This window comes from Calypte anna, chromosome 2 (assembly GCF_003957555.1).
Source record: "Calypte anna isolate BGI_N300 chromosome 2, bCalAnn1_v1.p, whole genome shotgun sequence".
Classification (NCBI taxonomy): Eukaryota; Metazoa; Chordata; class Aves; order Apodiformes; family Trochilidae; genus Calypte; species Calypte anna.
The window spans coordinates 22,535,477-22,551,053 of record NC_044245.1 but is presented as its reverse complement, the minus strand read 5'-3'; the positions used below and the strand labels follow the sequence as shown (position 1 = coordinate 22,551,053).

Genomic DNA, 15,577 nt, shown 5'->3' with positions numbered 1-15,577 from the left:
ATATGATAAACTACTGATTTCTTGAGATAGATAATTAACTGAGACTGCAATGACTGTTGTAATTTTCCATTAGAGACGAGACATATATAGCCACCACACAAATGTTATTCCAAGTAATATTTTAAACATGCATCTCATTAAACCATTTATCTACATTTGCTATCAATGCAGCACTACATTAAAAAAAGAAAACCAGCTCGAGTAAAGTGCTTGATTAAAAATTACAAAATATTTTAATTAAATGTGAATAAATTATGACTGCCAGATCTGCATAACAGCTATCTATAAAAAGGCTAGAATTTTTTATAAATGCTATAAAAATGCATTGATCTTAAGCAGTTGGAAAGACATAAAGACTCCCTGGAGTAGGGTCAACTCAGAGCATGAGAATATGTATGGATTTCTGAAAATATATTTGCATTTGCTGCAAATTTGGCATCAGGAGATATAAATTCTCCCCTATTTGTACATCAAAAAGGAATTATCTCTTAGAGAAGGTGTGTAGAGGGATCCTTTTGAAAGTCTCATTGGAACAGAAAAAATAAAGCTTCGTTTTCAGTTTTTCTCTTCACAAGATTAACAGTAATTTTGTTGTCAAATTGTATTAGCTACTTGTAAGGAACCCTGTTAGAATTTGAGACATAGTGCTTAGGCATAATAATGATTGCATGTTTACATAGACTTCTGCTTAGAAAGGCTGACTTTTTGTCTTTCCTGAGTAATTGGGGATGCTACCCCTCTGTCAAGACCATGGCTCTCAGCCACCCCGAACTTATTAGTCATTATGAGCAGGAATAGCAAGAACTGTCTTTCTAGTCTGTTCATAAAAGATTATGGACTCCTGGCTCTTTCTAAAAGCAAACCTGCCTTTTCCTTTCCCTTCTCACTCTGGCTTTTCCAATTATCATCAACCTTAAAGGTCCAGTGAGACTACATCTTCAAGTGCATGGGCATAAAGGCATCTTCCCACAGGCAGTTACAATTCTTTCAGTAGATTTGTATGAAAATGGAGTTGTAGCCATAAAAGTGATACACTAGCACTAAAGTGTTATATTTCACCAGATTACTCAAAAGCAATTACATAGGCCAAAATGAGTGTATAATAAACTCTGAATGTTATTATTTCCAGGATACAGTAAGCTTCATATGAATTTAAAAGGATGCCAGTTTAATTATCTACTTAGCTCATTATGGTCATAGATTAATATGAACAATTGTTCTGGTGGCAATCTATTCTGCTGAAGCAGTCAGTATTGTTAAGCACAGGAGATTTCTCACATGCAAGGGTTTATTAGTGCAAACTCTATACTGTATCTTGATGTTCAGCATAGACCTAACAGTATTGGATAAATTTAGCTCAGTTGATTACTTGTTTGTCATTCACATAATGATACTTCCATTACTTTACAGAGAAACTGTCAGAATAATCTCAGTGTACTGAAAGTAGTGAAAATTATTCACAGACTAAGTACTGATGCTCAAAAAAGGTGTTTTTCCTCTCTTGTTCACTTACTGTCAAATGATAAGACAGTTCCACTAATCTATCCAGATCAGTTTGAATAAGGTAAAATGGTGATATAATAAAAATGTCTTCAAACCACTCAGTTGAGGAGAGGAGATTAACCAGCTACAGGAGAGAAAAACACAAACCTTCAAATAGCAAGTAATTAACCCAGGGGCTTTCAATTTTGCGGTTTGCAGAACAGGAACATTTGGAGTTGGAAAGAGCTGAAAACAGGTTACAGTATACACAGTCTCTGTACATTACTGAGTGAAATATGTAGGAGTGAAATATGTAGATTTCTTCATGGACCAAGGAAAGAGGGAATTAAAATATAATATAAATTTTAAATACTTGCCATTCTGACTGCTTCCGTAACTCTGCAAGCTGGTGGAGTCGTTTGAGAGCTTTTTCCTGTTTCTTCTCATCCTTCCACGACTTTGAAGCCACATTTCGAGCAAATTCTCTTTGTTTTAAATCTTTCAATCTCTATGTGAAAAGAACAAAAAGAGAAGGGATTAAATATGTACACAGAAGATGCATTTCCTCTTGCTCAACTTATTTGCTTTAGTTGAAGTTAGCATGTAAATGGAGAATGAAAATATATCTAAAATGCTATCATCCTAAGCAGAGACTGAAAATGTTATTTGTACGTAATAAAACAATGAGTGTGCCACCACTGTTTAGCTAATATATACATACATATGAATGACACTTTTTTAGTTCCTTATGAATACACAAATCTTCTCCAGTGTACAAATACATACACATTTAACATAATTAAATTTTTCCTATTTAATTAAGTCACTTGGAATTTAATCCATAGGCATATAATGGAATAAAGCTCAGCTTGTGTGTGTAACATATTTTATAGATTTCTATAATTAGACATAAATGCATGGATGCAAATGTCCTTCTGTGTTGGTTTTGTAGGTTTTTAAAACCGCATTTGTTTTTCAAAGGAGAGAACTACTGTCTGAAATATATGATCTGGAAAATGCTCTATGGTTACTTTCACATTTCTTTTTTTCTCCTCAAACATCTATAAATCAGGTAAATTTTGGCTGAGACAACAAAATTCTTTGCCTTTATTACATGTTTTACAACCTGGCTTTGCACTCCAGATAGTATAAATAAAAGTAACGGAGAAGAAGAAACAACCCAAAAAAGTTTCAAAAAAGCATCCTTTGCAAAAACAGAGGTGCTAGGTTGCCTTTCATTTCACTGTGCTCAGTGCTTTTGATTTCACTAGTACTCAGCAGGTTACGTCCAACCTCACAACTGCCCAGTTCACATCCACGTTTCTATGCTCCATGATGGAAACACCTTTTCCCCTTCGCCACCTCTAGAGGGCCTTAATTTTTGGGTAAGGCAGAGTTACAAGTCAATAGGCATCAGGTTTGAGAAATGGGACTGAAGACAGTTCTTTGCTGCTAGGGGTTAAGGGAATGATGAATGTATGAGAGAGAACTGCTTTCTAAAAAGAGATCTGGTTTTGTCAGTAGGTGAAGACAAACTGAATAGGTAAACACTGTTTGTTGCTTTATACCATCTAAAGAGACAGTAGCTTCTTTTTTCTCCAGCACCTCATCAAAAGGAAAAAAGCTGCACTGCTAGAGCTCTGGTTAGGAATCATAATGAAATTTGTCAGTTATGTTGGATAGACCACAGGCCTGCCCACTGAGTCTGCAAAGCCATGGTTTTCCTCATGTATAGCCTGTGCCACCCTCCTGACAGGCACAAACATTTTCTGCAGGTGGTACACAACAGCACACAATGGAGCAGGCACCTGAATGACAACCCTAAGCTCAGCAGGTGTACTTGCAAATTAACATTGCTTTACACAGCAATTGCAGTTTTCAACTAATTAAGTGCCTAAGTGGGCATTCAAACAGAGGCACAGGTAATAAACGATGATTTATTGAATAGCTGTCCTGTGTTCTATTTTTCACCTGCTACAAATATCATTGTCATGGAGTTATACTTCACTTTTAGACTCATGTTCTACTCTTTCTCTGGTTTTCGTGTACACCAGTGTGTAGACATTGTCATGTCTAACAGTAAGCCATCCCTTTTTTTATAAATACTTACACAAAATATTAAAAGACTTCAAATTAATATTCCCTATTATGGCAACATCTACCCATATAACCAGGTCTGAGTCATGTTGGCTTCTCTGTCTAAGACTCACTCAAAAAACTGCTGAGTCTGTTATTTTCCTCATGAATGCTGATACGAATCATCAGGAGTTTCAAATGAATTAATGAAGCTTCACTACGTTCTTTTGCTAAACACAAAATATCAGTGGATAAATATCTGTACTTTACCAATTTATTGATGACTGATTATTGTTGGTTTTTTTTTAAATTGTCACTTTTCTTTGGCCAGGACTTACTTCTTATGGACCTATGAGCACCTATACCAAACTCACCACTGCCTGCATATGCAGTACTGAGATTACTTTCTTCCTTGAGTTATGATCCTGATTTCTATTCCTCCTTGTGCAGGTCAATATTTCTCTGGATTGCTGATCATCTGATGAAATTCAGATGCCTACAGTAGCTGCTTAGATTTTCTTTACAACCAGTGGAAAGAAATAAGTGCCTTCAGGGACCTAATAACCTCTTCTTAAAATGTCTGTCTAAAACAAATGGGATAAAGTGAGATGTAAAAGTATCTCTTTCTTTTAATGTGTAACGAAGGTATGAAGGGTGACTCAGACACAGACTTTTGATAGAGGAAATGGGTACTATCAATACATTTTCATTGCTACAGCTGCTATTCATGCCTACAGATTGTATAAAAGAGTATATTAGTGTAGTTTTGGCATACATAATAGAAATAAAATTGGGGAAAGCATCTAGTGGCTTTTGTTTTGTTTTGTTTTGTGTGTGGGGTTTTTTGGTTTGTTTTTTTTTTAATAAACTGTTGGCAAGAAGACAGAGAAGGTTTGCCAGATTTGCCACCTCTCATTCTCCAGGATATCTCTGGCTTCAGGAAACACTTTTTCTCTATACGGCTCTCTCATTCAGTCTCTCAACTTGAGGACTGGAGGGAATACAGAGCTGGGGGAGAGTGTTGCTTCTTTACAGCATCTTCCAGGGACCATGTGTATCCCATTATATGGATCTTCCTGGGTTTCTCAGTATAACTAGTTTAGATGCTGGGGCAAATGACAGTTTCTGCAAGTATACTGGGAAGCAAATCCTACTCTTATTCACATTAGCATAACTGCATTGATTCAAATAGAAGGTAGCTTAGAAAAAAAAATCCTTGCACTTGCTTATAATAAATATGGCAGGTTAGCATGAGTTAAACAATTTTTTTCACTTACATTCAGACTTCTTTTATCATAATAGCCATCACAATGCATCCCCCAAAATATTCATTGTGTAGTGCATTGTAGACCTAGATAAATATTTTTTATGTACCTCTCCTTTCTTCAGTCAGCATTAGGTACATGTTTCCTGTCATATTTGTAGAGCCTTCTCTGAATCGAAGTGCATTATTCAAATTTACTTGCATACCTGACTGGCTTTAAAGATTGATTTCCACTTTGCTGAAAAGCTCCTTAATTAAAGTTCTAAACAAATTTACCATAGAAGGGTCAAATGAGCTAAAAAAAGGAACACGATTTTCTCCTACTTGTAACCCTAATACTGGAACCAATTACATTATTTGTAAAACTAATTCACATTGCAAACCATCAAATGAGAATGAGTAACTAGAGAACATAATTAGATTTCATGTCTGAAACTTATAGTATTTATATCTATTTGTATTGCTCATGAGAATGCCCCAAGTAAAGCTAAACCAAAAGGTTTTCATTGAGGCATTTCCATAGGGGAGAGGTCAGAATTTTGTGGCATCAACTCATTCATCTGAGGGCCTGAGCTATTTGTGGATCCAGAATATGCTCCATTTGACTTCCCACGTTTATAACACTTCCAATGAACTTCTTGTCATATGCTGCAGCAAGCTGGCTGAACACTGCTAATTTGATTAGACATATTTTGTGCCACTTTGGAATACAGAGTAATTTACCTAGGAAAAGCATCACAGTTGCATGATAAGAAACTTGGGGCAGGGACTGTATCTTCACTGCACATCCATACGTTACCTCACTCATGAGCGTGTGGGATATCCTTAGCCAGGGAAAAAACAACATCTCAAATATTAAATTTCTTTTTCCTTCTAATTTAATCACTTCAAGAAAAGAAACATATTCAAAAAAAAAGAAACATATTACAGACTGTGCAAGATGAGCTTCTTCCAAAATTTCAGTATTTCTTGTAATATTATTTTAAAAATATTTAAGCCTTTTTCTATATTTTTATGAAGCCTATCTCACAGCTTTATTTTTCTTTCTTCTAACTGTAGCAGGTACAAAAGCATCTGCATTTTAAGGATAAGATCAAGAGTCTGAATTATCCAAGAATTCAACAGGCAAGTCCAAAGGCTGGCCTCAAACTCTGGTGATGTCTTCGGCCTTTCAGAGTAACAATATGAGAGTATAGATGACTGCACATAGATTATACCTATTGCTTTCTATAGAGATATCATAGGCTACTTATGAAACAGGTATCTTTACCATGATATTATTTTGCAAATGAGGAAACTGAGAGATTGAATGCCTTCCAAAAAGAGCAGGAATGTGGCTGAACCAACTCTTACAGATATACATTTAATTACCACATCCATATCTTTTAAAGTTCCTTGAAACAAGAAAAAAAGATATCAGGCATCTGAATTAAGCCTAAATTAGATTTACCTGTCTAATCAGATGATCCTTGAGAGCTATGGTAGTTCTGTGGAACAACAAAAACGCATGAAGGATAAACCTATTACAAACTATTTTGTTATGGTTGACATAAAGGAAAGTTGAATCAGCAGACCTCAACAGAGTGATTTTGAAGTGATGTACCAGAACACAAGTTTGTCACTAAGCAGAGTCATTTTACTATGTACTTGTGGTAGGTGCAGCACTTAAGATAAAAATGTGTGGTCAGGGTAAACAGTGAAAAATAATACGTGGATGAAGATAACTATAAGAAGCCCTAACAAATAGGTCAAGGAAGTAAAAATATCACTTTTTCTAATAGGATGAAATAGTTACCCATAAAACGCATTTTAAATTTTTTTCTTTTGGGTGTGAGTTTTTTTAGTTTGTTTTGGGTTTTATTCAGTTAGAACCAAAATATTCTTTCTCTTGTATTTGCTTAAAGTAGACTGATCACTTTTGGAGTAGCAGAGTTTAAGGTAACCAGGAACCTAGCTGCAATACTATAACAAAGTAGCTGCCCAAAGTAAGGGAGGTGTAACTGATGACTAATAAATGAAAACATTTCCTTGCAGGTTTTGTCAGCAAGAAAAGACCACAATGGACTTCTCTGATCAAAACTTTTCAGTAACACAAGACAAAGGACATTTTGATTTATTGTGTTTTAACAGATAAACTGATAAAATCAAGTTAGGTTGGCAAGATCTGTTTTACATAAACCACATTAAATGATTTTGTGGTTTAGGCCCAGCTGGCAACAAGGCAGCACGTGGCCACTCACTCAATCTTCCCACTGTGGAGGGAGAGGAGAAAATATGATAAAAAGCTCAAATTTAACATCAAGACAAAGATAGGGAAGATTCACTCACCAGCCATGGTCACAGGTTAAGCTGATTTTACTCAGGGAAAAAATCAATTTAGTCACCAATCAAATCAGAGCAGAACAATGAGAAACAAAATCAGATCTTAAAAACACCTCCTCCCTACTTCCTGGGCCCAAATTACTTTACTCCTGATCTTCCTGATTCCTCCCCTCAGCAGCACAGGGGAACAGGGAACAGGGTCTACAGTCAGTTCATCACAGATGGTTTTCTGCCACTCCTGAGGAGGGAGGACACCTCACAGTCTTCCCCTACTCTAGTGTGGGGTCCATTCCCATGGGACAGAGTCTTTCAGGAACCTTTTCTGCTCTGACGTTGCTCTCACCGTCCTGGAGGTCTTTTAGCAGTTTCCTTTTCCTGTTCTTAAATAAGTAAATTGCAGATGTGTTACCACTATTGCTGCTTGGCTCATCCTTGCTCAGAAGAGGGTCCAGCTTTGGAGCCAGGGGGCCTTCCAGCAGCTTCTGACAGGAGCAAGCCCTTTGGCCCCCTCCCCAGCTACCGAAGCCCCACCACACAGACCCAACAGAAATGAAATTGATTACTTTATCATTCTTTAATATTTGATTGAGTTCTGTATCAGTCATGCCAGTATTTTCCCTGGCACTATTGTCAGGATGACAGATTTAATTGTTTAGTCTTTTAAAATCCTTGCATGGAATTATCTAGCTTCTAGCTTGATGTGCCTCTCGTAGTTGCAATAAGACTTACTAAAATCAGCATTAATGATTAGGAGACTTTATGGCCACCTCTTCCTAAATGCTGGGCACCGGAACCTGCTGATACAAAAACATTTAGCTGTATATTATGTTGTTTAATAGCCTCCTTAGCTATTAGTAGAGTGGTACTTTACAATTATCAGAAATATGATAGATGTATCTAAATTATCTGGATTTTGCCCAAGTACAGAACAGAATATTTTTTTTTTCTTTTTAATCACTGTTCACAAGTCATTAATTTTTATTTGGAGCAGAGGATTCTTTATGTCTCAAATATACTTCCAGAACATTGTTGCCCTCGGTCACTTCTGATGACTACAGATTTTCTTTTATGCCCTTTTTACTTTCTCCATCCCTTTTTCCATTTTTTTCACTCCTGATTTATGATCTTTTACCATCCATTTTTCCTGTCCCTACTTTGTTATAAATTTAAGCCACGGGGAATTGACTTTCCTTCTAAACAAGATTCGTGGTTTGTAACCTATTTGGACTTTTTCAGTTATACAATTTGGGTTTTTAAACCATCTAATAGGTGCTCTTTAAAATTTCCTAAATGTCTATCACATCTTTCCATTTGAATTTCTCTTCCCAGTCCATTTGGCAAGCTCACTCACGTTTATGAAACTAGATTCCTTAAAGAAGTGTTTGTTACAGTTTTTTACTTATACAAATATATACAAATATTTTATTTGCATTTACTAAATACAATCTCCTGCCTTTTAAAATTTCCTGTATGCCTGTGTTGACCATCATAATGCTAGTAACATATAGCTTGTAGATCAGTTTTTTAGAGACCTATAAAGTAGGTGAAGTCTTTTTGTATTGTTCTTGTCAGAAGGGAGGCCAATGAAGGTAGAAAATTCAGATGGATAATCTATTAATTTTAATTTATACATGCATGGGATTAGAACAGCAATTTATGTTCCAGTCTGTGATTTATTTACAGAATTAGATGAACAGATGTCAGGGATTTTTTTCAGGGTAACTCACTCCTTCAATATCCTGGTTTAGCCTTTGATTATCAGAGAAAATCTTCTGAGAACACATCTCAGTAAATTACACCGATTAAAAAGAGATTATTTGATTATATGCTTTTTTCTTTTATTTAATTCTTCTCCAAATATGTCTCACATTATTATTATGGACTGTGCAAGGTGAATGATATCCTAATTTTCCATTTTGTAAAGGCAAAGTTATTTGGGGCTATCTAGCACTTTTTAGTTTTGTTTTGTTTTTTTTTCCTCCACATGCTTAAAATATTATTTATTCACAATTTGTTATTTATATTTGGTCTCCTTGAAAGGAACCTGCAGTGCCTAAGGCTTTTTCTAAGAGAGAGGGAGAAAAGTAAGCACGTGGTCACGATAAGCAGTTCAGCCCACTGGTGCACAACATAGCACTCAGTTGCCACTTGACTCCCTAAAACTGTGATTCTGTAATATCAAATTAATTTAATACTGTTATAGAAACTGCTCCCTGGATAGAGGGTGTAAATGAGCATGATGCACTTTTATGAGAATAATTCCAAGTCAATCTTACCCTCTTGTGTATTGTGGAGCTATGAGAGGTAACATTCATTGTCCATTTCTCCCCTCTTACCCATGCTCCAGACTACATTCTTTTGTGTTCACCCAGATCAAATGATGCTATAAACACAGATTTAAGCTTTTATGTAGACATAGACATCTTCAATATTATAAAGACAAGCTGTCAGTCACTGCTTCTGAGATACATTATGTAATTTCTTAAATTCTTTGCCTAACACTTGACACAAACAAGCTTTTAATTAAGCTTTACCCTACTACTCACTCCCAGGAAACTTTTATCCCTGTAAAATTTATGTATACTGTGGTTTCTTATTCTAGTAATCTGGATTTTTCTACACCCCTGAAGTTTAATAATTTCTTGTAAAAAAAAAAAGGATGATTGTGAAGTTATGCACTCAGATGGAACAACAGTCCTCTTAAAATATGCACTAACAGAGAAAATCTGGGGACAGTGACTTTTTATTCTTTGGACTAGGTGAGCTAAAGCAATAATGTAAATTATTCTACAAAAAAGGACAGATAGGGCCACTGGTTCATACATTATGTTGAGCTCTGAAAAAATAGAGCAGTTTTTTCAGATATTATGGATTTAGCTTTTAGAATGACCTTGTGCAAAAAATAAGTGAAGAATTTTTTTAAAAAGTGTTCATGTCCTTGAAATAACATAATATTGTTATAACACTTATTGTACACTTCTCATGTGCTCTGTGTTCAGAGTTATTAGGTTATGACTTTTTGCTTCTGTACAGGTCCAATTTATGATTATTTTCAAATCACAGGCCAGAGTCTTAATTTTATTTTTTAACCAAGCAAAAGGACATTACGCTGTGTTAGATTTCAAAATGGGAGGGAAATCAGAATCTGACATGGGCTATAAGTATGTCAATGAACTGTATGTTTGGTATAAGCCAGGTTCCAATAATATGAAAGCAATGCAGAACTCAGAAAAGATAGTCATCCAGAGATGATGAAAAGACTGAATTTTGCTTTCAAGCAAAGAAGAAAGTTAATCTGAACAAAGGAGGTTAGTCTGAACAATCTAGTTCTCTTTTAAAAGGTAAAAATGAAATTGTACCTTTTAGCCAATAATTTGGTATACGCATACTAATAAATACATGATTTAATAAAATGTATTTTTTTACCCCTAAACATGATATTACTTTACACAATAATCTTTCAACTTAATTCTGTTTTGATATTCACACAGTCAGATACTTATCTAAGGGCAGGTTCACAAGATAATCAATAGGTTATATCACTGCTGGGTATGATGAACCTTTCTGAATCCCACAGATGCTAAATGGAAAGTGTAAATACAGAGCAATAGAATGTAACTCCACTTGCACTTTCAAACATCATTATTAAAGGGCCTGTTTTGAAGGAAACAGTGCTAAGAATCCATCGACATACCATAGGCTTGACAACAAGCAGAGGAAAGACAACTACAAGCATACACTACCCTACCCTTCAGGCTACCAGGGGTGTTCTGTCAATTCTCCTGTACTTACACACTTGTTTAAAGAACCAGAATTTTTGCCGTGCAGGAAATTTTGATGTTTGGGATTTCTTAACTTTTTAATCCTACTGGGAAAAGTAGAATTTTGAAAACTTATTTTGAAAAAATGAACATTTCCAGTGTTGGCAAGTGATATGATCAATATATATAAATAGCAATAAAATATAATGTCCTAAAGGTATAATTTTAATCAGTCCTTTATCTCAAGAATTGTAAATATAATGTGTATATATTATACAAGACACTTTTAAAGTATTTTTTAGTAGCAAAGTTGAAGCAGAGTATTTAATTCCTTATGAAACATTTCAACCTGATTAAAACTAAATCATGTAAACCTTTTCAACAATAAAAAAATTATTCTCATCTTCTCACATTACTGTACTACCATTCTAGTCTAGAAATAGCATTTACTGATAAAAAATCCTGATGTGGTATTTTTTGTTCAGCAAACATTTGTTTTTTACTATCTCACCACCTGCGATAATATATTTGTTTCATAGTCACATGAATGTCATCTACATTTCTCTAGACATTCCTTTGTAATTTATCTGAGAAGTTTTTTGAAGAGCCCTTATCTTTTAATGGCTCCTGGTGGAGCCTCATTATTACAAAATTGCAAATGCTGTGAAATAATAATTAGTCTGTGTTGCCTCCTTCATTTTTCCCCTATAGACATGTTAGAAACTGTTTATTAATGCTTCTAACTAAGTTATGATAATAAATGCTAATGTCACGATATTTATTGCTGTCTTGGTGATGAACAGATCTGTTTCTGGTTTGCTTTTTGTTTTGTTTCTGCCCCTCTAAGACATACAAGGCACATGGTACATTTCCATGAACATGAACACAGTTGATTAGCAGGACTTTAAAGCTCCTCAGGAATCTATTGCTCAGCTACACTCTTGCACATTAATTACTGCATGGAATGTGCAGTCAGGAAATGAACTCAACTATAACAGATGCAGATTCTAGATAGATGTTGATAGGACCAGACATACTTTGTGGATACCAATGGAATTAGAAAAATTATCATTTTTCTAGAGGAAAGATAAGAGCAAGACAGCATTTTTCAGAAGTTACGCAGAAGCTGATGGAAACGTAACTTTCCCGTGAACATTGCAAACTACAGTTTTTTGCTAGCAAAGCAAATCTCACAATATTTCTGAAAAAGCTGACTATGGCACAGAAGTGCCCCAGGTAAGATATGTACAGATGTTTCGTAACCTGCACAAAAGATTCCTTAATCTGGCTGAATAGTAACTTATTCTACAAGTCTTTCCACAGTTATGAATTTAAGTACTTGTAAGCAGACAGTAGTACCAGGCAGTCATAGTATCTGTAAGCGTTTTCCCTGTCAACCCAGTACTTGAAGCAACACTTGTAGAGACTGACCTTGACACCACCAGTACCACAACAAAAGATTTTAAAAATGTGCAAATTGTGAGCCCTATAAACAGCATTGCCTTATGTTTGTCAGACTCTGGAAGCTGGCACATGAAATATAACGTGTGCCTGCATTCCGTCTTGCCCGGTTCTTGTCAGTTCATGAGGAAGGGACATTTTTGCATGCATGGGAACATTTTACATAGATGTAAGTAGAAAACATGCTGCAAATTCTGCTCCTTCTGGCTGTACTACTGACATTTTAAAATTGGTAATGATATCTGGATACAGACATTTAAGAAAAGGAGAGCAAGGACCAACATAATTCATCTTGTTCATTAAATAGCACAGGCACAACTTCAGCCTGACCGCCCCAAAGTTTAAATTCAAATGAGAATAAAATTTAAACATCACTTTTCAGGTTCTCCATATCTACAACATTTTGTTGTGTATCCTATGTAATGCATATATAAGCATTTCAGAGCTGAGAACCAAAGAGAGACGTGTTGATTTTAATAACTTCTTTTCACACAGCATAAAAAAAAAAAAAGGTATGACTGGCTTAGAACCACTTTTTATTTGAACAGAATATTTCATAAAGCCTTTTGTTCCAAAATTAATCAATTTACATTGTAATTGCCTTGCTAAGTCAGTCATAACAGAGTGTTTTGATTAATTTGTTTTTGAGAATTTTTCCCTTACTCATATTTGAAATGGAAAATTATTTGAAGCAGAGATGCTGAATTTTAACCAGATTTACAGCACTTTTTTCTAAATACAATGAAAGAAGCAAGTTTCTTCATGTTCTGACTGGGGAATTATTCTACAAAATTAACCCCCAAACTGATATTTTAGGTCAGAATTTAATATTTGTTTGTAGTTTGGCATAATCAATTTCTTTAACAAATCTAATCCTTCAGATTCCTTGCTTATTTGATGAAGTCATCCATTATACTGCATCAGCCATTCCTCCAGCTTGAAAAATTAGTTGTAAAACTTTAGTAATTAAAAAGTGTATCCTCAGAAAAGAATGTAAAAGACAATAACAGATGCATTAATGAAGAGCACTTCCTCTAACTGACATTCTGGTTATTGCAATGTCTTAAATGCCAAAATCTGATAATACACTTCTGTAATTCCTTACATAATGAAATACTTAAGAAATATCTCACAGTCATTGGACCATCATTAACAACTATGAAATTAAGTGTCCCATGGGCTTTTTTCCAATTTAAAGAGGGTTAAATTGCTAATTTACATGTTAATTAGCATTCATTGTAAGGAACAGTAAATATAATTCTATAGCATCTAGCATTTAACACTTTAGCTTACCAAGACATTAAATTTAAAAGAAGTTCTGCATTATTTGCAAGACAGTTTTTGAGGGCTAATGATGAAAGAAATCTCATTATTCTAAACCACACATGGTTTAAAAAATATGAATACTGCCAATTTGTTTACTTTACTACTGAGTAGTAAGAATATAGCAAAGCTTTGGCAAGGCAGCAGTGCTTGCATCATCAATTCTTAATAAGTCCCACTGACCTGCAGAGATTTGTAAGTTTAAAAGAAAGAATTGTTTCTGGTGACATTTCCTTGGAATCTGTTGCCTCGAGTGAAGCCCAAGCACTAGAGTGTGTTCAGTGGTATTTGGGAATGCTGCTTCTGCTGCTCTGGTGCTTCTTGGCACAGGCACTTGTAGTGTGCAGCAGAAACAACTCTGCATAGCACAGCTACAAATACACAACATTTTTTTTAAAATATTACATGACATTATAAACAAAGCATTTACTTTAAGACCATTTCAAACTGGCAAAATAAATATTCTTAGTAGAGTGATGCTAAATATTATTTTATTGGTTACGTCCTGCTTTTGCACATATACTGTACACTACTTCTTTGCTTGAATAATAATAATTTATTGAATAATTTATTGCTTTATGTTACCTTTATTTATATCAGTTCTGTGATGTGACAGATCGTGTGTTTCACTGCACTGATACTTCAAGCCAAGAAAGTAGAGTATTTTGGCTTTCTATTATCTGTAAGTGGTAAATGATGAAAATGTACACAAGCTACAGCAATATACTTTTCATTCCTTCCTTTTTTTCAGACTCCAGCCAATTTTTTGGTCTGTCCTTTGTATTACTTACAATATATTCCAATATATAGTATTTTGTGGCAATCTAATATCTATGATATTTTTGTGAGAAGAATTAGCTGTGACATGGGATTTTCACATAGCTTGTCTGGTTGATTCACTCAGTTCCTTAGCTCTAAATGGAATGGTGTGGACATAGGTGGCTCTAAGTGGCTGACGTTGATAGTCTCCTCCTGTGCTTTATCCTGATATTTCTCCTTATTTATGGATTATTTCTTCAGGTCCTTTCTCTTGTGTCTCTTTTTTGTCTCTTTATTGAAAACACATTTCATTGTCTTCTGATTTCAGAATCATGCTTTCATGCCTTTCAGATTTTGCCCTGTCTCCCTCTGTCCATTACACCTATTCCTGAAACCACTTCTCCCTCTCTTTCTCCTGTCATTTAATTCATATCATCAATTCAGCTTCATCCCCTGCACTACCTGGATTCGTTCCTGCAATATGGTCCCTCTTCATTACTCAGTCAGGGAGTCTGTTCTTAGGGAAAAGAATGTGCAACCTGTAATTAAAAATTTTATTTAAGGGAAGGTGCATAAAAGTGTCAGATTAGGTTGTCCAAAGGTAATTGACTGTAATGTCTTTTCACTCTCTAATTCTTGACTTTGCAAATACTGTACATTTTTACTCCATATATTTTATACTATATTACTATATTTATTTCATAAAGCCTTGGATCCAAAGAAAATTTCAGTCCAACCTCTGAGAGCAACAGAAACCTGGGACTTAAGATATAAAATGTTTGCAACCCTTAATTATAAGAATCACAGTCAGTTCTCTATCTAATAATAAGGACCAAGAGTGATCTAATTTGAAAGGAAAACTACTTTAGAAACAAAAGGAATGAATAAAAGGAGTTAATTCACAGGAACAGATTCTGCAGGAATAAGAAGAAATTTTAAAGTTAGTTATAGGAAAGGCAGTGTGAGAAAATGAAAAATATTCAGCAAGAAATTATCAAAAACCTGCTCTTTGGGAACACAGTCAGAGTGGAAGTAAGTTTTGGTAGTATGAACAGCACACACTGCAAAATCAATTCATGATAGAAAGCTAAGAATTTGTGAAGCTATAACAGAAATTAGAGAATGTAAT

General features: G+C 34.9%; 1 protein-coding gene across 1 annotated transcript in view; it reads right to left on the bottom strand.

The window, feature by feature from the left end:
* Positions 1-15,577, bottom strand: part of ZNF804B (zinc finger protein 804B) — a 207,788-nt gene that overhangs the window by 5,017 nt on the left and 187,194 nt on the right. Inside the window, exon 3 of the mRNA XM_030445901.1 lies at positions 1,860-1,990. Coding sequence (XP_030301761.1) covers positions 1,860-1,990 — 131 coding nt within the window. The remainder of the gene's footprint in view (positions 1-1,859; positions 1,991-15,577) is intronic.